This window comes from Aricia agestis, chromosome 13 (assembly GCF_905147365.1).
Source record: "Aricia agestis chromosome 13, ilAriAges1.1, whole genome shotgun sequence".
NCBI lineage: Eukaryota > Metazoa > Arthropoda > Insecta > Lepidoptera > Lycaenidae > Aricia > Aricia agestis.
Genome location: NC_056418.1, coordinates 246540 through 268692, shown reverse-complemented (window position 1 = coordinate 268692; position 22153 = coordinate 246540). Strand labels below are relative to the sequence as shown.

The 22153-nt window shown below is 39.2% G+C and overlaps 1 protein-coding gene and 1 long non-coding RNA gene across 5 annotated transcripts; both read left to right on the top strand.

The window, feature by feature from the left end:
* Positions 1 to 544: 544 nt before the first annotated feature.
* On the top strand, positions 545 to 19141 carry LOC121733005 (palmitoyltransferase ZDHHC5-B). 4 transcript variants are annotated; one of them, XM_042123070.1, is made up of 9 exons: positions 545 to 854; positions 2242 to 2360; positions 6274 to 6431; positions 7299 to 7471; positions 8577 to 8771; positions 9415 to 9511; positions 11131 to 11321; positions 11986 to 12138; positions 17060 to 19141. In XM_042123070.1, the coding sequence occupies exons 1-9, from the start codon at positions 763 to 765 to the stop codon at positions 17388 to 17390; spliced, it is 1509 nt and encodes a 502-aa protein (XP_041979004.1). In that variant the 5' UTR covers positions 545 to 762; the 3' UTR covers positions 17391 to 19141. The 4 variants fall into 4 exon arrangements, with proteins under 4 accessions (XP_041979004.1, XP_041979003.1, XP_041979006.1 ...); XM_042123069.1 differs by having other exon boundaries at positions 9415 to 9583; XM_042123072.1 differs by having other exon boundaries at positions 9415 to 9583; positions 16995 to 17133.
* Positions 19142 to 19308: 167 nt separating this feature from the next.
* On the top strand, positions 19309 to 20421 carry LOC121733415. The gene is made up of 3 exons (XR_006036553.1): positions 19309 to 19321; positions 19422 to 19425; positions 19473 to 20421. It is a non-coding gene; the product is annotated as an uncharacterized LOC121733415 (long non-coding RNA).
* The last annotated feature ends 1732 nt before the right edge of the window (positions 20422 to 22153 follow it).

Below are 22153 nucleotides of genomic sequence, written 5' to 3'. Positions count from 1 at the left end.
AAAACCCGTTATTATAAATTTTCTAACTATTTTAAAACACTTGATTGAACAGTGTTATGAATGTAACGTTGTAAACTCAGTTTAATTTTAATTGAATGTAAATTAATTAGTTTTGATTGATTGATGCATAACAAAATGTTTTAACTTTTATTTTACGAATTCAATTTTATCTAAACACAGTGTTTATGATGTAACTATGTATTCTAGCATTGTTTGTTTAAAAAAATAGGCTCATCGAGTTTCTTACGCCGGTTCTTCTCGGTGGGTGGGTCAGCGAACCGGTGGCAGGGACTTTATATTGACCAAAAACAATAAATAATCATATTCGTCAAAATTTTGTTTTTATTTGTTTTATAATGTCGGATTTTTATGTTTCAAAGACTTTGTTTTTGTGAAAATTGTGTATTGTTATGTGAACTAAACTTAATAAACTCAGTTTTTACAAATTCAAGTTAATTGAAACATAAAAATCTGACAAGGATATCCCATCCCCATAATATCCTAATACAAACATACAAACATAAACGCACACATACACGCCTGTGGAGTTTTATCGCCCCAATTTAAGATGGCGCTAGCTGTCGCATCAAATGTCAATTCGTGAGCCGTCAAACTCTTCTAAGACGCTTATCTGTCTACAAATATATACTAGTAATCTGTGGCAGTTTTTTAATCTGCCATTATTATTAGGCGCGGCCATGTTGGTCCGTAGTGAGTAAAATCGAGTTAAATTTACTTTTTGAGAAGTAAAATTGACACAATATGCCCAAATGCGACCTCAAAACGAGATATATCCCCGCGACATTCGCTTGGGCTTTACTTTTGGGCACAACATCTCTATTTTTCTATTTTCCGTAAGTACTTTATCGAATATCTACTGAGATCGAATTCATTTTAATTTGACAACTTTCACACAAGATTGTCGATTTACTTCTATTTATATCTTTGGACCATTTGTGATTTGCTATAATGAATGTGTTTACAAGCTTCGGTCGCATGTGAGACGCTCCTTATTTTCATTCATTTGGTCATGGGTGAGAACTGAGAAGCCACTATTTACACTCGGCCACCTAGAATTCATATTTTTCCCACAGTGTAGGACCCCTTTGTGTTTTTAAACTTGATTATATTGTAATTACAATAATAAATAACACTAATTATATATATATATTCAATGTACCATGTACCATGATGTGGTTTTTGTGGGACAATTCTATATGCCTAACTCATACCTTACATAGATATTAGATTATAATACCATAGCATAGCACCTAATGGTGCTGCTCATGCATTACATATTGTCATCTAGCTTTGTTAAAATCTATTCCATTATTTAACAAAGCAATAATGATATTAATATGTAGTCCTCAATATAGTATATTTTGTCTTATAATCTGGTTGTTGTTTTCAATCAGAAGGCTAGTTATTATGAGAGAAATTAGTAAGTAAGTAGTAGTGCAAACTTAATGCCTCAAGTCCCAAGTGGTCGACGGCGACTGCGGTAACAATAGATAAGCTATCATCCACGATCGAGGTATTAATTTTGGCAGTGTATTGAAGAAGCCTCACTCTCAGTCTCTTTTTACAGTTTGTTGTAAATTCTGATCATGGAGTGCATACATTTTGTAGTGAAATAGACATTGGCTTATCACTTTCTTTCTGTTGCATACGCAAACAAATTGTTATGGTGCAAACAACAGTATGAAATTTTGTGACTAGTATACTTTGGTTATAGAGACAAGAAGTTGTACATAACAAATTAGTATAACAAATTATATTATTTGTTAATGTATAAAATATTTGTCTAATCTCCCGAGTACCTACTGTGCCATTAGAATTTTTTTATATAGCTTCTTAAGTTTTTGTGTGGTCACACATTCATAATGACTTTATTTGCTTATTGATTGTAATGAAGGGAGATAAGATTAATTATTGGCTAGATTGTTTTTTTAGGTTTGTCTTATGCATGTATAAAATTCATATTATATCATCATTACCAAAAACATTGCTTTAAGTAACAATTTTGAGCATTTGTTTAGTTTGCTGAACATAATAAAAAAAATATTAAAATATATACTCTGATCGGTTGTGTGTTATTTTTTCCTTTTCGGTGATGCAGAGGTGAATGGTGATTAGCACTTCCTTGTTTAATCCCAACATAGAAGTTGTGTGAGCCACAATCATGAAAAATAGGTATTAATATAATATTTCTTTTTATATTTTAATCTGTTTTTTTTTCAGCTGCCAGTTCTATTTGCACAACCACCCATGGGTTCCTGCATACCAAGGTGTCATAACATTTTTTGTTTTGGCCAATTTTACACTGGCCACTTTCATGGACCCGGGAGTGATACCAAAGGGTGAGTTTCCAACTCATTTTATCCAACTTCATCATTAATCTTTTGGAAATATTGAAAATATGAATGAGTAACTAATTTTTAACGGAATGGGAAAGATGGAGTATTTTTATTACGCAGCTTTATTTTATTTCATTTCATGTTAGAAAGGATCACTAGTATATTAAAAAATCAAAAAACATTTAAATAATGAAAAGTGTGATGGGCGTACCCAGGTTCTGGGCCAGGGGGGGCAGCTGCCCCCCCCCCCCTGCCCCCCCTCGGTACGCCCATGTTCAATTGACTATAATATACTGTTTGTTGACTATAAGGATAATGGTGTTCACCCTAACAACCTGTATAATAATTAATAACGCAAAAACTACCTACTCAACTGATTTTGTAGTCATTTTTGTATAGTACTAGGGAGTCGGGAGTACCATTATGGTTTCTTTTGATAATCACGAATAGTATGGTAAAGCCAACGGACGAAGGCGCAAGCAATTGGTTTTTTACCGAGCACTGAGCAGTAACGTCGTAATGTGATAGAAGAGTCATGTGCAAGTTTATGTACTCGTAGTAGTGAAATCCGTTTGACAAATAGGTAGCTGGAGCCCGATTTTCATACCTAGAATGTCGTTTCGATCGCAGGCTCTCTCTGGCACGTGATTTAGCTCGTGTGCGATAGGATAACTTGCGATCGAAGTGAGATTTCACGATATGAGAATCTGCCCATTCCTATCTCCGAAAGCGGATATTTTCCAGTGCAATGTTTACGCACACCGCACGACGCCCTTGGCTACCGACCTTGTTGCATTGTATATTGTATTCAATATACATAATACACTACGGCAATACAAACTTGTAGTTCCCACTTCCCACCGACGCGACGACAATTGATTTATAATTTTCCGTGGCACGGCACGACAATGCCGCGGACGTCTCACTCAGGCGTTTTGGCAACGGCAAGGGGCTAAAAACCTGAGAAGTCCGTGTTACGTGTAGCTCGCGCGATCGGAAGATCTTGTTACCGCGTAGTGTCACGCCAAATTATAAGCGACAATAAATTAAAGTAATTTGGAAAGGTTTTTAATTACATCTGCACGCCACATTAACTAATTACTCTCCAGTCGAGAAACAATCTCGTTATTGAGTTTTTCATTAAACGTACAAAACTTTATTTAACATTTAATTAGATTTTAAGAAGTTTTAATAACGAAGTCTGAGTACTTTGGGGAATTGTAATAATTTTTAAGTGATGCCTTGATTTCGTAAAAAATATAAAAAAGCCTGAAATTTTCTGCGCTAATGTATGTTATTTAGGTGTTGGCAAAAGTTGTCGCTCGATCGGAATATATGATGTTTGAATCAGGTGCACACATTATAGTGATATGTAATTAATCCATATCTGCAGAAGAGTCGGTAAAATTTTTGGTGAGGTAAAGGCAGGCAAAGCTGAGTGTAAAGGCAAAGTGTTAAAATTGGTCGAGGAAGAATTTCACTGATGCTGTAGACTTAAAGCACGACAGTATCGAATTATACGTCAAACTATCTAAACTCAGTCAAGAACCGGACGTACGAGCATTTTTTTTTTATTAAATAAGGGGACAAACGAGCAAACGGGTCACCTGATGGTAAGCAACTACCGTCGCCCATGGACACTCGCAACATCAGAAGAGCTGCAGGTGCGTTGCCGGCCTTTTAAGAGGGAATACGCTCTTGAAGGTTTGCAGGTCGTATCGGTCTGGAAATACTGCTGGTGACAGTTCATTCCAGAGTTTTACAGTGCGCGGCAGAAAGTTACGAGAAAAACGCACTGTGGAAGACTGCCACTCATCAAGGTGATGAGGATGGTATGTTTTTCGCGTGGGACGATAGCGAAAAGTTGCGGATGGTATGATTCCGAACAATTCCTCAGAGCACTCCCCATGATACAACCGATAGAGGATGCAGAGTGAAGCTACATCTCGGCGTAATTCCAGGGGGTCCAAGCTGTTTGAAACACTATGGCAGTCAACAATTCGAGCAGCCCTTCGTTGGATACGATCCAGAGGGAGCAGTTGGTATTTTGTCGCCCCTGCCCAGAGATGAGAACAATATTCCATATGAGGCCGAACCTGCGCCTTGTAGAGTTGTAGGCGTTGGTCCGGACTGAAGTACTGTCTCGCTCTGTTAAGAACACCAAGCTTCTTCGAGGATAATTTGGCCTTACCCTCAAGATGATATCGGAACTGGACTTCGCTCGATATGTTGACGCCAAGTATCTCAATGCTAGGGGAGATGGTTAAAGATGTGCCCTCGAAACGAGGATAAACGACCATTGGTGACTTTTTAGTGGTGAACGCGCAGACTTGTGTCTTGGTGAGGTTGAATTGGACTAAGTTACGTCTACCCCATTCAGAGACCTTCTCCAATGAATTCTCCATAGCATAACTAATAACTATATTACGTTCATATTAGTTTAGCGACTGCACCGTGATTCGATAACAGTTCGTCAACGAACATGCAAACTGGTTTCAGTAGTTTCGGAGTCATGTTAAAGAAAGGATTGATCTTTCCAGTTGACCTTATGATGAACGTGAAATGGAGGCCTAAAGAAATTAAAAACAGGTGACATTGTAAAAGGTCGACTGCATACTTGTTGATCCGCTGTCTTTTTAGGCGTCCTTTAGGTATGCTAGCAGATTGCTAGGTTTTGGACCGAGTAGTTGACCAAGTAAGTGATCAGTAGACGATAAGTTTGTCTAAGTCTTGATGATGGGTACCCTGATCGCCGCGAAATCACCAGTGTGATGTACAAAATTACCTTATTTCTGAGTTTTAAATAAGTATCGTCCTTACCTTCCGCCACTTTCTGTCTCTCCTCTATCTCTCTCTCTTAAAACGCAGTCGCCATCAATAATGTCCAAACGATGATCGCCTTTATCACATTTACTAATATAATATTATCATATCTACGACCTATCTGCATCAGACGGTCCATACCAGCTCCATCTGACGAGTACCTCAGCTTCAGTAATCTCGCATAATCAATCCAATCAACTCAAATAATAATAAAACAAGGATTCTGCATCCATTGTGGATGATTTTCAGAGCGAAGCACACACTCTTCAAATACTGTAGTTCCTGGGACAATATTTTAAATGTCCCTATGGTTGCCCAAGCACATACGGCATTCTCGCAACATAGTCGTCTTAGTCCAGAGGAATGAGCTGGTCAATACGTCTGGGGCCATCCATGTGCAGGTTTCCTCACGGTGTTTTCCTTCTCCGTACGACTGTCCGTATTGTGTACTCGCCTCCGTGGTCCAGTGCTTTAGAGCGTGGCTCTCGACTCCGAGGTCGTGGGTTCGATTCACGCGTTGGAAACATGTTATTTCCAAGTTTGGTTTGGACAATGCAGGCTGATCATCTGATTGTCTGATGATAAGTAAGATGATCCATGCGTCGGATAGGCATGTAAAAAGACGGTCCTGCGCCGGATCCCTTGCCAGTCCCACTGGGTTATGAGTTATGACTTATGAGAGTAAAAGGAATAGAGAGTTTTCTTGTGTACTGCGCACATACTTGGGCACTATAAAATTACTTCTGCGTAACTGGCCTGGTTTTAATGAAACTGGCCATGGGCACCGAGACCGGTGTGGGAGTTATTATTATTGTGTACAGTGGACTCGAGATCTTAAAATGTCTCATCGGTACACGCCTGCACCCAGGGCCCGTACCACGAAACAGTTTTGAGACTCAAACAATCGTACGAGAATGTTGTGTCTTACTCTAACAAACGTGAAATGACGTTGTTAGAGCAGGACGCGGCATTCTCGTCCGATTGTTTGAGTCTCAGAACGGTTTAGTAGTAGACCTACTCGATCGAACATGCACCCTCTCGACGCTCCAAGCGACAATAGTCCCTACCACTAACCCCACACGGTGCATTCCAGCTCCACCTGACGAGGACCGCGAGGACGACTTCCGCGCGCCGCTGTACCGCAGCGTGGAGATCAACGGGATCACGGTGCGCATGAAGTGGTGCGTCACGTGCAAGTTCTATCGCCCGCCGCGCTGTAGCCACTGTAGCGTCTGCAACCACTGCATAGAGGTACACCCGCGCTGATTTTATAAACTGGCCTAGTTTATAAGTTATAACTGTTAGGGCCTGTTTTACCACTTCCTGATAAGTGCTTGATAGGCTATCCACAACTTAATTTGACAGATAGAGATATTATGGAGAATCTGTTAAAAAAGTTATGGATAGCCTTTTCGGCACTGTATCAGGAAGTGGCGAAACAGGTCCTAAATGTTCCGCCAACTTTTTGTGTTCAAGGTACAGCTAGGAAAAAAAAATATTTGGAGGTACACCACAAATTAATTAGTGTGTAATGTGTATAGGGCTTACTCTGAGCTTTCAGTCAACCCTTCGTCGATCGTCCTGAGATGTCTCTTATTGGCACTTAACACTAGAACTAAGTATGATGACCTTTTCCGCGGCACACCAATTGCTGACCACGGCACTCCATTGCGCCGAAGCTTTTACAGAGATAAAAAGTATCCTGTGTCCTTTCCTGGAGCTCAAAGTATCTCCGTACCCAGATAGATCGCTTCAGCTGTTTAGGCGTGAAGAGGTAACAAACAGACATACACACATTTGCTTCTTCAATTTGAAATGCTAATATTTTTAAAAAATCATAATATGCTACCCTTCTTCCGGTACGCGAATGCTATATTGCTGTCTCGTTTCCACTATGGAAAGAACGCGATAGCAATATCTTCATGCTTATTCAAATGTAACATAAGCGGAACAGCTTGAGAATCGAACTTAGATTCGAGTCAGGCACGAGAATTAAACCCCTTATATTTAGGTAGGGGAACAATAATTCTAATTTAGCGTGGGTAGTACTAGGTAGTGAAGAATCCATGCTATTATGTTATTGTGTGTATAATAAAGAATTTGTTGTTTGTGTTTCAGACATTCGACCACCACTGTCCGTGGGTGAACAACTGTATCGGGCGGCGGAACTACCGGTTCTTCTTCTTCTTCCTCATCTCGCTGTCCATCCACATGCTGAGCATATTCGGCCTCAGCCTCTACTACATCATGCACCACAACAAGATGCTCACCCAGGTCGAGCCTATTGTGTCGTATCCTTTGTTATATGTTTGTATGATAAATTGGATTTATGTGATGTAGGGTACGTTCCCAAAAATTTAACGAGTGCTCATGTCGTCTAGAATCGACGCCATAAAGTTGATACTTCCGAAATAGTGCAATGATGTACTTTGTTGGAATGTTGTAATAACACGTCAATATCGCTATCTCCCCACGTCAGATAAAAATAGCTTATTTTCGTAGCTCTCCCCAACATTGCCCGATTAGAGTGTCACATGTGACTTTAGGGGAGGCGGCCAGGCCCCCTCATTGCTTATCTCCAAACCAACTAGCAGGAGACTAGTTATAGCCACGATTAAACTACCATGGTCTTAACCAGACCAGTAGCTTTTTTTTTTTTTTTATGTAATAAGGGGGCAAACGAGCAAACGGGTCACCTGATAGAAAGCAACTTCCGTCGCCCATGGACACTCGCAGTATCAGAAGAGCTGCAAGTGCGTTGCCGGCCTTTTAAGAGGGAATAGGGAGGGTAGGGAAGGGAAGGGAATAGGGGAGGGTAGGGAAGGGAATAGGGTAGGGGATTGGGCCTCCGGTAAACTCACACACTCGGCGAAACACAGCGCAAGCGCTGTTTCACGCCGGTTTTCTGTGAGAACGTGGTATTTCTCCAGTCGAGCCGGCCCATTCGTGCCGAATCATGGCTCTCCCACGTATAAAAGACCCTTTCGAAAAAAACAACGTCAATATCGCATCACCAGTAACACACCAGTGTAAAATGACGTAGGATGCATTAGGTACGTCTCGAGCACTGGCCACTGGCCAGTATACTGGTTTTTATTTCGAAACCTAGGCTCGTTAAGTCGAGGCTAGCCGACAGACTACATCATAACTTGACAGCTCTTGAGAGGAGGATAAAAACACCAAAGCAATATTAAAAAATAAATCGCGAATTGCCGACAATCGCAGCTATTTATCTCATAACTTGCGTACTAAAATATTATAATAATTTTTGTATTCGAAAAATTACATTGAAATCATCAATTTTTCTTACTTTCTATATGTACACTTACAATGCTGTTGTACGTACGTACTTAGTAAATAACGATACTATCAAAAACATTCTTAACTGCATATCAGAATGGTGATAATGGGTATCATAGCGTTGCTAGCGATACCGATATTCGGTCTGACGGGGTTCCACATGGTGCTGGTCTCCCGGGGGCGGACCACCAACGAGCAGGTGACGGGCAAGTTCATCGGGGGTTTCAACCCCTTCTCCAGGGGGTGCTGGAACAACTGCTGCTACACGCAGTTCGGTCCGCAGTATCCTAGGTGAGTGAAGTGAGGCCCATGTACTATCAGAGAAGTTGATTCCTATGCGAATCAGGGACCTAAGTAGTTGCGTTACGTCAAACCCAGCTGATAGATCACAATTAACATTGAATTGACATATTCGACCAAATGACGTTGGTCTGTCAATTGCATAGGAATCAACTTCCTCGATGGTACTATCAGAACCCATCTGTTTAGGAACCAACTTGGTTCCTAGGCAGATGGGACCCACGTAGGTTGGTCGCGTTATTTCAAACCCAGCCGACAGATCACTTGACATGATCCGACCAAATGACGTTGGTCTGTCAACTGCCTAGGAATCAACTGCAGTGTTAGTATATTATGATTTAAAAATAGCACAATAATATGCGATATCTCATATCTTCATTAACTTATTTATTGTATTTGTGATTTAAAGAATTGTTCACATTGCACAAAAGTTTTGCACTTGTCAATGTTATACTACTCGATTTGATTTTATTTATGAGACCAAATTAAATGGCCTAGTTATTAGCCTATGAATCTATTCACCTAATACCGATAGGACTTTTTGAGCTCTTCATAGACAGCATCCATTTAAGTAATATTAAATTATTATCTAATTTAAAATGATTTTTAAACGCTAACGAATACCTTTCTCCAGCCTGGTACGACCGTCCAAATACATATACAAGGGCGGCAAGAAGCGGCGCGGCGCGGCCATATCGACCATAGCGGCGGACGCGCACGCGCACGCGCAGGTAAAGACGTACACGGCGCAGGACAACGGCGCGCCGCACAGACCGCTCGGCGCGCACGCACATTACAACAAGGTGAGGGCCAGACAGTACGGTCGTTCACCCCACGTACCATATGAGTTATGACTGACAAATATGATGTTGATTTTGTTAAAGTTTTGAGAGTTTTGTCGCGATACATTCTGATTATAAGAATGTGAGAAAGTGTGATGTGATGTAGTAAATCAGTAGTCGTGGCGAGTAGAGGTGCAGTAATAGATAAATAAATAATGGTTTAATTTTTTCGACAATAGCCGGTCAGTCTCGAGTAATAATTATTATTCTTAAAAAATTTACCAATAAGCATTTTGGTACAAGTGGGGTGAATAACTTTTAATGCTCCCGTGTTTGATGTCAAGTGTGCTAAGCTATTACTCCGTGTAGAAGAACTTCCAAATGACTTAGGGTCAATTCAGACCGCAACGCGACGCGTTAATGCATTTCTATATTTGTATCGATTTTACAGATTTCAATTGCGTGAGACGTCATGCAAATCTGTCAAATCCATACAAATTAGAAACGCATCTACGCGTCACGTTGCGGTCTGATTTGACCCGTATAATAAATTCTATGAAATTAAAGATTAAGTTTGAATTTCTTCTGCACGTCCAATCGTTAGTTCTAAGTTGCAAAAAAATGAAAATTTATGAAAAAATTATAAGTATAAAACTGAGTTTGACACATTTCCAAGCTCTGTTTTGTTCAATTATTATAATAATCACTTACAAATGATTAATAAATAATAGTCTGAAGTCTTAAAGTATAGTCGTGGCTAGATTCCTGAATGAGTCTTCCTTTATATTTATCTGGATTTGGGAGTAAACTCCCAAATCTGTGTAAGGTAAATGTAGTTGAAAAACAAAATAGCTCACGCTTCTAGTTCTGATGTTGCTAAAGTCATATAGATTGGTGTTTAGTTATCGTGCTTTGTAGAGCAATGCATAAAAATGTCTGGCTCTCTAAATATTAAATAAATATAATATTACTTATTATAATTTAGAAATAATAGTAAGTATTGTATTGAATAAATAACTAGAACAATTTTCCGGTATGAACATTATCCTTGGGATTAAAGAAAGAAGAAATACTATCTCCATACCCAATTTCAGAAAAATCGGTTTAGCGGTATGGGCTTGAAGAGGTTACAGACAGACAGGCAGACACACTTTCGCATTTATAATATTAAAGCAACTTATAGAAGTATATCTTATCGTTGGGTAAAATATTAGTAAAATATTACTTGCCTACAATAGAAGCAATTTTAAAACGTCTTCTTTCCCTCATATTATAAGTAAAATGACATCCTTATATTTAATGTTGTTTTACTCGACTCTCTTCAAGATTAACTAAATCAAGTAAGGCGAAATGATTTTGGCAATCTATGTATGTATGTTCCACTCCATAGCTGTACACCCTGAGCCGATTTTAGTGAATAAGATTAGATTTGTAATAATGGTCCAAATAAGATCTGATATAAAATTAACATAATCTGGTATAATTCTGTAACTAAGCATTAGAATCACTTACAGAAACTTTGAACTACATTTGTGTAGACTTGTCAGTACATGTATGCGCGTGTTCAGCTGTCGCCGGGTCGCGAGGAGCAGGAGGGGTCGCTGGAGGGTCCGGGCGCGTCGCAGTCGACGGACTGCGAGCCCACCCCGCCGCCCCTGCAGCGGCGCGGGTCCGCCGCCAACCTTTTCCCGCCCGCCGAGCCCCACCACCTGCCCCCCAGACACTACCCGCGCCTCAGCCCCCTCGCCCGGAATACCAGGTGAGAGCGAGACACCACATACACGAGTCAAAGTCAAATTCGTTTATTCAAAATAGGGTTTACAACACTTTTTGACGTCAAAATACAATTTTTTACAGTTACATAGTTACAATTTTATAAGTGTGGCGGTACCTAAAATTAGCGCCACATTCCTGCATCGCGCTATCGAAGTTTTCTGAGAAGTCAGCTGAAATTAATCACGTGGGCTTCGGCCTTCGATCTTCCTTCGTGGCCACCACACATATAACCCCACACGATCACGCACGGGGGAGCGAGACAGCATGTCGCTGACGAGATATACACGCACGCACGGCACAGTGGGACACCACATAGCTGACATGCCTGCCGAGCCTGGAAGGCGGAGGGCTCAGAATCAGAATGCCACATCCTACTCTAACAACGTCATTTCATGTTTGTTAGAGTAGGAAGCGGCATTTCGATTCTTTCGATTGAGTCTCAAAACGGTTTCGTTGGGCGGCCCCTGAGTCACATTAGAACTGGCGCATCACTTCAGGTGAAAGCGTGCAGCTCATCACTAAATTTGAAAAATAAATATTTTTACTTCGCTTTATGTTATCTATGTAGATTAAATTTTTGGCAAGCTGTAAGTTTCGTAATAAAATAAATAAATGTCATACTGACACGTGAGTGTAATAATTTCCAGCCACGGCACGACGACGTCCGGCTACCGGGTGGTGATGGAGCCGCTCCGGTACGAGCAGGGCTCCAACGGCGCGCGGCCCTCGCCCACCATGCAGCAGCGAATCAAGTCGCTGGGGGTGCCCACGCCGCTCGCCGTCACGAGCCCCGTCCGGAGGTATGTATACGACACTGGGCCGCTGGTACAGAACCGGGCGAGAAGTACGGTCGTGTAGTTTCGTAGCGATAAAGTTAGAAATAATCTACGAATAATAAAAACTAAGGAATCGTAACTCCCATACTATTACCGTTTTAAGTTTGGTTCCTTTTGATCTGTCATGTAACGTCAGCCTAGTACCGCTAAAGGTCACCTAAATATTGCAAATGTATTGAAATGTGTACCTAAGGTACACTTTTTTGACAAGTATTGTTGTGCATGTTTTCGACGGAGTTACTTTTCCTTAGTTTTTATTATTCGTAGGAAATAATAAAACAAAGAAAGGTTGTGAGTGCACTATGCATACGAAAGCTTGTACGTTCGCGCTTACGCGAATGCGTACATGGGTACGCATAATTCGTATGTGTGCGTGCGCGTACGCTCCTTGCGTACACTAATAGAAATAGATATATAGGATTATTGATATTAAATATTTACTTGGACACTTATATTGCTTAGATATTATAAAGCAAATTGTGTATTTAGAAAAAATGATAAATTGTGAAGATGTTGGGTGTCCTTCGCACTAATAAAATTGGTGTAAGGTGAAAGACATAAGTTATAGGCCACTTGGACTCCAACCTTCTGGAATGAGAGCTGGATACAAAAATAGTAACATATAACCTTCTCCTTTTTAGAAGTCGGTAAAAAATGGTAACTGCGATACAGTGTCAACTACATCTTTGGTGTGTTTTGTTGACTATTAAATCATATTATAATATGATCATTAATCAATGTGCATACGGGTTTCATATTAAAATGACGATTTATCGTCTTATTTTTAATCTGTATTTTTGTCTGCATTTATTTAAAATGGTAAAAGATTAAGGCTGATTAGTTTTATAATTGTTTGACAAAAATAACACGTATAGTCGTCTTATATATTTCTGTATCCAATTCTCGATCGAATCCTACCTACTCCCACACTATCTCCCTTCCCAAAGCATCGCTTTTCTGAATCGTTTTGATGTTTTAGATTATGTTGCATGTACAATGTTTTTGCTCACATCGACGTTGTTAATTTGGGTACACATTGGTCGTTCGGTGTCATATTATGCTTATTGTCATGTGTTAGCATACACCTTAGTTATTTTGAGTGAGTTCCTACCGAAGCGATATTTCAAACACATTAAAAAAAATACTCGTTTTTTCCATACTGCAAAAAAAGTAATTGAATATAATTACGTACTCCTTTTTGTGGACTGTAACACTTCACCCGTTACTTTTAAAATTATTTACATAGCAAGTGACTATTACAAGCTACTTTTTACCTGGAATATTTCAATGTTCCTCACATGACAGACGCCTTTGAATGCGTCACACCGGACCAGGGTTGCCATCCGTCCGGATTTCCCCGGATTTGTCCTAGTTTGAAGGGCGTCCGGGGTGCGTCCAGCCGGTTTTTTAAAAAGCGTCCGGGTGAAATCCAGACACTTTTGATGAGTGAAATTTAACTTTTAAGTCATGCAGCAATAAGCGAAAGATAAAAACTCGCTAAGCATACACACGGTTTCTTGCACGGACTTGAGTTAGCCAAAATTTTACAAATTCTTGTTGGAAAAACAAATTGGCAAGACATTATCGTAATTACTGTTTAAGAGGTGTCCGGAGAAATAACCAAATTTGGGCAAAATATCCGGGAATGTTGTCGTGCCTGACCGGCGAAGGCAATTTGGGTGATGGCAACCCTACACCAGACGTTTGTCAAATTATTATGCCAACTATCATGCAGAATATCACTGCAGACACTATGCAATATGCAGAAACAAAGTTATCATGCAGATGTGGCACGATAATCACGATTAACTTTCACCTAAACTGGCGCCAGTTGGTCGCTTTGTGGTTTGATAGATATTTAAAAAATCGTTGAATGTCATCAATGGCTGAGATGTATGCTAATAAAAATATGTTATGACAATGTGTTACATCTGTTGCATTTGTTTGTATCTAACATCTTTGTCGTCTTAGATCTCATTCGATTAAACCGAAGTAACGAACTTTTAGTTTGATAGCCATTTGCGAGTTGTCAAAGTGACAGCCCGGCAACGTCATGTTTGTTGATACCTTATATAATCTGTCGAATAAAAATTTTATCTGAAATAATGATAATTTGTTGTTTACTCTTATGTGCATAATAATATTTTTGTGTCATGAAATTTTTAATAGACATGGCTTTTAATTAAAAAAATTAATAAAGTTCTCCAATGGGGGTAGAAGGCAAAACAAAAAAAAAATTGACACACTCGAAAATATATAGGATTTATATTTTTTTCATTATACGTCACAATATCCCTAACACCAAGCAAAGGCTTTCACTTAATAATCCCGACAGCTTAAGCTACATATTATGTACTAATACAAAAATATATTATGTATGTGTATTATACTTATTAATATCTCCAATTGAACATTGCTTTCAGTCTTTAACAACCATATTTTTTTATACTTAATAATGATATGTAATTTGAGATTACATAGGTACACAAAATTTACTTTTGTTTGACGATTTATACATTATTTAGTAATATAACATAGATATACAATTTAATATTAGTAATTGTAAGAAAACAATGTTCAATGCGGCGTCAGTGAAAATTTACATCGACTCTATGGTCGTTCGAGGAGTCATAGACAAAAATCTATGGTCGACGTATGATTATTTTTTTAATATTTACCGCTTACTACGCGGCAGATGGACCTAACGCATACAGCCAGCGTGTCGACGGTAAACATGTTTCTGTTTCGTTTGAGTGTGTGCTTCGCTGACGAGTATGGATGCATAACACAGCTACATACAATTGCCCCAAGTTGAACTTAACTATTTACTGCTCTAATCTACAACAAATATAAAGTGTTTCAACATTTTTATTTTAAAACTGTTAAAACTTATTTTTTAAATTATAAGTATAATAATATAATATTATTTAATAATATTTTTTAAGACATCCGTTTCTTTACTACTAAGGTTTTGTCACCTATTGAAACATTTCTAATTTCCAAATCTCTTTAATAAAAAGTTCACTTGACGCTGTGTTTATGTGCCTACACACGTTATGCACTATAATTATGGCATTGCTATAAAAATGGTTATAAGGACCCATTTCTCCCCCTACTAGACTTGGCAAGATCCATGTACATACTTACACCTACTTCTATAACTGAATAGAAGAGAATAAGTTAAAATACTGTAAGTTATATTTATTTAAATTATTTCCATAAAACACGTCATTACTCTGACCCTTTGACAGTATCATTTCGATTGTCGCCATTTCGATTTGACATTTCAAGATGGCGTCTGACATTTAGGTCTACTCGTTATGGTCCTTTTTTTATCTGCTAGAGTTGTTTGTGACTGCTAAAATGTTTTTTTGTCATGTAAATCGCTTTAGGTACATTCATACATAGCTACGCTTTGAACCCCTCATTAACAAAAATATTTACTCCAGGCCGACGACGCCGAACCATTTATTGTCATTGTTAATTTGTATGACAAAAATAGCAACATGGATTAGCAAGTTGGGTAAATATTTCGGTTAAGAAGGGAAATAATGTTTAAAGTACACAAGACAGTGGTTTATTTAGAACATTATATTTGTTGGAAATGTACAGTCGCCTAAAAAGTGCCTCATGTGTTTGTGATTGTGATGATACATGCCCCTCTCCTGCTTCATGCTATAGTTTGAGTCGTCTCACTTTTTATATAATTAATATGAATCCTTTGAGCGAAATGCATGCTTTCAGCACTGCATGTAAAAAAACACTGTGTTTTTAAATGAATGAATGCTCAGGGTAGCGCTTTAATTTAATAAATTCAGATTTTTTTTCAGTTGGCAGGATTGATTAAAACGATTTGGCAACTCGTTATTATCCTGAGCTTTCACATTATGTTTTTTAATGGTACAAATGATGTACGGTCGCGTACCGTCCGGTGTATCACTTTTGGACCTTATTGTTACGGTAATAAAATTGAAATTTGGTACACTGAACCAGTCCGCGAACGTACATGAAATGTACAGTGTGATGTATTTTTTATATTGTTTTTTAATGAGAGAATATGTAACGGTTTGACGTTAATACGGTTGGTTACGAGTTCTGTTCGGTTTGCCGAGTCGGCCGCATCGAGCTCCCCGCTCCCTCCGAGCGTCGTGCCAAAGTATTCGCGTCACGCCTACCTTTTTGCTTTTATCCTGATGAAATGGTTCCCTCGAGTCCGTGTACACAACACGAGTGGACACTCAACATTAAATTTAGCATAAGTTTATAATCTGCGGGGACGCTCTGCCAACTGAACCGGCTGCGAGAAATCGTGGCCGGTGTCATTTAATAAATACGACTTTCAGACGTGTCAAAATTTCATCAGGATAGAATCGTCTCGTAGTATGTGTGTAGTATAGTGTACAGTTGGCATGGCGTGGCGTTGGCATGCACCGCAACCGCCGCCGCCGGGCAAGCCGTCCGCCCTGGGGATACGTGGCTTAAAAGTGACCCTTAAAATATTGTAAATTGAGGAGGGTTTAAGGGTAGTTTGGCATCGTTTGAGTGTTATGTCACACTCAAACTCACATAATATCGATTGACCAGATTTTGTGTATTTACAAATGGCAAATGAACGGTCGAATTTTAACGGTCACTTTTCATGTATTCCAAACTCATCTGACCCTCTATAATTGTATAGTCTCGGAGACTCGTTAATAAAGTAAGTCGAGTACCCCGCGCCGGCGGTACCCCGGGTCAGATGGGCGGGGTTAGCCCCCGGGCGGCCCCCAGCGGCGGCGCCGACGCTTCCCCCCGCAGCTCCCGTCTCCTTCTGTCCGTAGGCCGTATAATGACGAGCGCTCGGACGAGCTCGCGCGATTAAACCCCTGACGTGGGCGCCGCACAGGTCCAACCCCGGCACGCCGACCGCGCCGCGCCGCCCCGACTACATCGGCGTGCGCTCGCCGCAGCGCCGCTTCCTGTCCGAAGGCGAGCTGCTGGGCGACGTCGCCGAGCTGGCCGCCAGCCCGCAGCGCGGCGGGTACGCGTGGGCGGAGCGCCCGCCCCCCTCGCCGCCGCGCCGCCGCCCCGCCCCGCCCCCGGCGCCGCCCCGCCCCGCGCGCCCGCTGTCCTTCGTGCGCGCGCTCGAGGTGCAGGACCAGCTGGAGCGCGCGCCGCCCCCGGCGCCCCCCGACCGCGCCTCCGTCTACGACTGCAACTACGAGATATCGGTGTGAGGCCCCCGGATAACGCACAAGAGGCGCGGCGCCGCGAGGGACAGCCCGCGGTGTAAATACTACCCAGTACCCAGTGTTGTGATGTAGGAGCTAGTGTCGGCCGCGGCCGAGTCGCAGTCTCGGGCCGGCCGTTCGTGCCAAACGTCCCCCGCCGGTAGGACGGGGGGAGTAAATCCCGTTTCGGTTTCTGATCGTTTTCCGTTCGACGATTCGAATGTCCTCGAGAGATCTTCGACGATGCCGAGTATTAGGGCCCGCGGGTGTGACTTTAGATGTAAAATTTTATTTGGAAGTATCACGAGGGACGCGATTTTACGTAGAATTTAATGGAACGTTATTTGAAAGGTCGCTTTGTGTAGACGAGACGATAGCGGTCGTTGATTCGAAATAGATAGTGATGATTGACAAGAAAACGACTGACGAAATACAAACATGATTTGTATGTTTTTAAAAAGCATTTACGCATATTTTATCATAATAAAAAAATTCAGCTCGCACGATTCCATCGAGAGTGATGTAGCTGAATATGAAGCACTGAAGCTTAAACTCGTTCATTTGTTGTCATTATAGTTTATACTTTATTTATAAATATCTATAGGAGACTTAATTGCTAAAAAATATGGTTTATGGTTTACTGGCTTTGGTCCGATAATATTACTATCAAATATTTATAATAGAGCGATCCAGGTACTCTCGAGTATCTTATTATTTCTGTTTAATTTTGTGTAAAAAAATTAGCAGATATTTGTGACCGGTTCAAAATAGTTGCACATTAAGAAAATTTATATTAACAGATTTTGTAGTTTAATTTACCGAGACCATAAATGTAATATTATTATAATATAATAGTAATATGACCGTGTCGGACGTGTTTCTATAAATATAATGTACATCTGTTGTAAATATGTAGATCTGTATGTGTCGTACAGAGAAAATTCCCTAAGTGTATACTTCACATTATTTTTGTGGGTAGATGAAAAATTTGTAGCATTTTTTGGTAGATTGTTCTCTCTCGATTGTGCTTAGCCGGCGTCGATTGTGAGACGTTTGTTGTAATATTACTGTTGTAGAATTGTAGATGTATGAAATTGGCAAACGTAACAGTCGCATATCACGTCCGTGCTCCGGAGCGGCCGGGCAGACGAGAAAACTGTGGAATTGTATATCGACGTAAGTATTTGTAAAATTTAGTACATATTATATCGGTGACCAAAAAAAACAACGATTAATGTTAAAAAAGCGCTACAAAATTTTTATCACCCCATATAGACGTGTAAAATTTAATATTTGTCTTATTTACCTATAAAGTGTACAGAAAACGTTTACAATACGTCGGAGGCTTGTAAATATATGCAGTGTATTGTAATTTACTCGTAAGATTGTTATAGATGTTAACCCTTATGACTTATGTATATATAACTCTTTCGTTTAACCTGCGGTGTCAGTATGGATTCAGTTTTTTTTTCAATTGCGGCCGAGTCAAAGACGTAGCTGCGACTTACGTCAATACCAGGGCAGTAAAATGCACACAAAATATCAGCTTTTGGTTTTACAGATCGCGTTAAATACAATCCTCCGGGCTACATACATTTTACTTTAAATGGAACCCTGTAATAATAAAAAGTGTGTTTTTTATATATTATATGACTTCTCAAACATAATCCTTAGGGAGTAGGGACGCTTCCAGTGTGACACTGTACGTGTGAAGTCCTAGTTATTTTTAACCGACTTCAAAAAAGGAGGTTATCAATTTGACGATCTTTAGCAGCTTCTGAACAAATATGCCAAATCCCAAAAGTGTATGTATGTATGTTTTTATGTTTGTGTGTGTGTATCTCCGGAACTACAAGTCCGATTCGAGTGATTCTTTTTTGTTGTACTAGGTATTGTTCAACTTAGGGAATACTGAAAATTTCATCAAAATCGGTTCAGTAGTTTTTGAGATAGGGAGTTTTAATTCTTAATTACGTACAATTTGAAGTCGGTTTTATCTTTTTAAAATAATATTTATTTTAACCTACTTCTAAAAAGGGAGGTTCCACTGGTCTATCTGTGCCGAACATATCAAAATAGATCAAGTAGTTTTGAAGCCTATTCGATGCGAACAAACAAAATATAAGTAAAGATTTCAGAAACGTGTGCAGCCAAACAGCCTCGTCCGAGACTCGGCCGCGACTCATTTCCAAACTCAACATAAACACACTACTCAAATATAATTCACAAAAACGCAAAAAATATTTAATTTAGCAAAAAAAAAAAGCAAGCCTAAAGTTAATGCTTTAGCCCACTTATTGGCAGAACGTCACTCCAGGCCACGCTCCAGGCTCACGTTAATCCGCAAAGTTGTCTGTCTGACACGTCGGATGAGTCTCGACTCTCGACTCGACAGATATGAGACTGAGCCACATGGAATACAGTGAGCGTGGAATATTTATTTATTAATAAGGGATGGTAGTTTAGTGCGCATCTAGCCTTTGCAACACCTTTAAACTCTGATTTATAATCACAGTCTGAGAACCGAAACGTATTTCCGTCTCTACTGACTAGTAAGAGAAGAAAAAAGAAGATATGCAATGCGCTTCCAATCGAAAAACAAATGTACGGGTCACTGGCTGATATTAAAAATCAGAGTGTACAATGTTTGTACTTTTATTTTTTCTGTGACATTCCGCGAACCGAGACTATAGTACTACAAAATATTATAATAATTTATTCGTATATTATGAGCGTAGGTACTTAATTGTATTTACACTTTGCTGCGTGTGTGCTCTCAGAATATAGTATAAGAGCTGACTCCCGAAAATTATATTAAGCTTACCTACCGAGGTAATTACCATATTGTATTATAGTTTTTATTTATTTTAATATAAAAATATATAACAACAAGTACGAGAGGAACCTCTGAGCTCGTTTGAATAGAGTCGGGTCGATTCTTGCTCCGTATTAAACTCGTGAAACTTCAAACTAGTCTCATTTAGACGAAAGCTAAGGCCGACTGGGGTAATATTATGTTGAACTGTGCAATATACTAAGTATATAATATTATATTTTACATGAATCGCATAGGAGCTAGGTGTCCGTTTGACGAGTTATTATAATTTGCACCGCTGCTGTGTTGTTGTTGTTTACGAAACACTCGTAAGAATTTAATTGGTATCGATGTTTTATTGAATTTTAATAATTGACTTGAATGAACAATTCTGTAAGCGCTTTGCTATACCAAGAAATTTTTATTTAAATAATAAAATTTAAAAAAAAAAGACGAAATGTTTTAGATATCTGGGTGGTAAATTAAAAATTTTAATTCGACCCTCGTAGTGCGTAATCCGAATTTTTCATTGTCGGCTTAAAATTCAGATTTTTTAATTAATATAGTAAGTACATAATATTTGACTTTGATTTGTCGTCCACCATTATTATAAGATAGGTTTCTCAGTAAGTGTTAAAGTTGTAGTTTTTAGTTAGCATTTGGAAATATTTCTAGCTCAAAAGTGTATTTGATACGGTTATGGCGTGTTTACACTGGGGTTTTTATTGTAAGAAAAAACAGTATAAATGACCAAGAACTGAAAACCTATTTAGTTGCTTAGTACTGTCAAACTATTTAATAGATTTATCATTTATATGAAAAGTTACTAATTAAGTATCTTCGAATAGTTTAAAGATACGATATTATCACAGTGTGGACGCGGCTCAACACTCACATCTAACTAACGTGTACTTCAATCGTTATTACCTATGTGTATGTGACAGTGTTTTATTTTTGTATTTTGATAAAATTTGTGTAAATAATTTTCTTATTTTATTGATATTAAACTCAATTAATCGAGGTATTTGCGTTTTATTTTTTATTAATCATAAAAATGTTACAGTACTGTTGCACGATTTGCTGACGCTCAAAGTTATTCACCAGTAAGTGTATAAGTTTAAGTATACATTATGTCTAGTATTTATCTATTCAAGGATGGTTCAAGGTCCGCTATCTTTGCCTGTCAAGTCACTTTTACAATGTGCTAAACAGAGGCAAGCAGACTAGTATAGTTATTAGTTATCCACTCTGAAAATATTTTTATTCGTCCTTGGTGTGTATAATTTGAGAACCATGTAGAAATTACTGCTGAAAATATTGTGTGCTTTAAATATAATAATACAATTGCATTAGTCATTACTCATTATAGAGCTCTCTTTTTACCCTTATGAAGACTTGGGTTTTTACTACAATACTATAATAAACACACCGGCAAAATTAGAGGAACATAACAAAATTTTCAATTTTTTTTAATTGTTTACTGATTTTTATATATTTATTTATTTATTTACTAATTGATTATTAAAAAATAAATTTTATATAAATTTAGGGCATAAAAACGTGAAAAATATAAAAAAATCAGCAAAAATAAAAAAATTAAGAAAATCTTTGAAATTTCAGTAGTAAGTTTTTAAGATAAATTCTCCATTTTATTAAAGAAATGCCATGTTAAAAGCGTGTAATGCCTTCTATGGAGGGCCTGGATACGCCATTCCATGCTTGCATTTTAATTGTCAATCATTTCCTGTGGGATATTCTCCTACTCCTCCACTAGCGCCAACTCGAGCTCCTGGACACATTTTGGAGCTGGAGTTTCAACTCGTACCGTTCACCCATTGATGTGCCACACGTCTTCAATCGGATCCACATCCGTAGACCACGCTGGCCTCTCCACCTGGGCTACGCCAGCATCGTTTAGGTAATAATGCCCGATTTTCTTACTCTATGGACGCAC

Bases quoted from the DNA above. Each gene is read 5' to 3' on its own strand.
- LOC121733005 (XM_042123069.1), top strand. From the start codon at position 763: ATGCCCAAATGCGACCTCAAAACGAGATATATCCCCGCGACATTCGCT. The intron at 855-2,241 runs GTAAGTACTTTA...TTTTTTTTTCAG, and splicing joins TCTCTATTTTTCTATTTTCC to CTGCCAGTTCTATTTGCACA. The intron at 12,139-17,059 runs GTATGTATACGA...GGCGCCGCACAG, and splicing joins GTCACGAGCCCCGTCCGGAG to GTCCAACCCCGGCACGCCGA.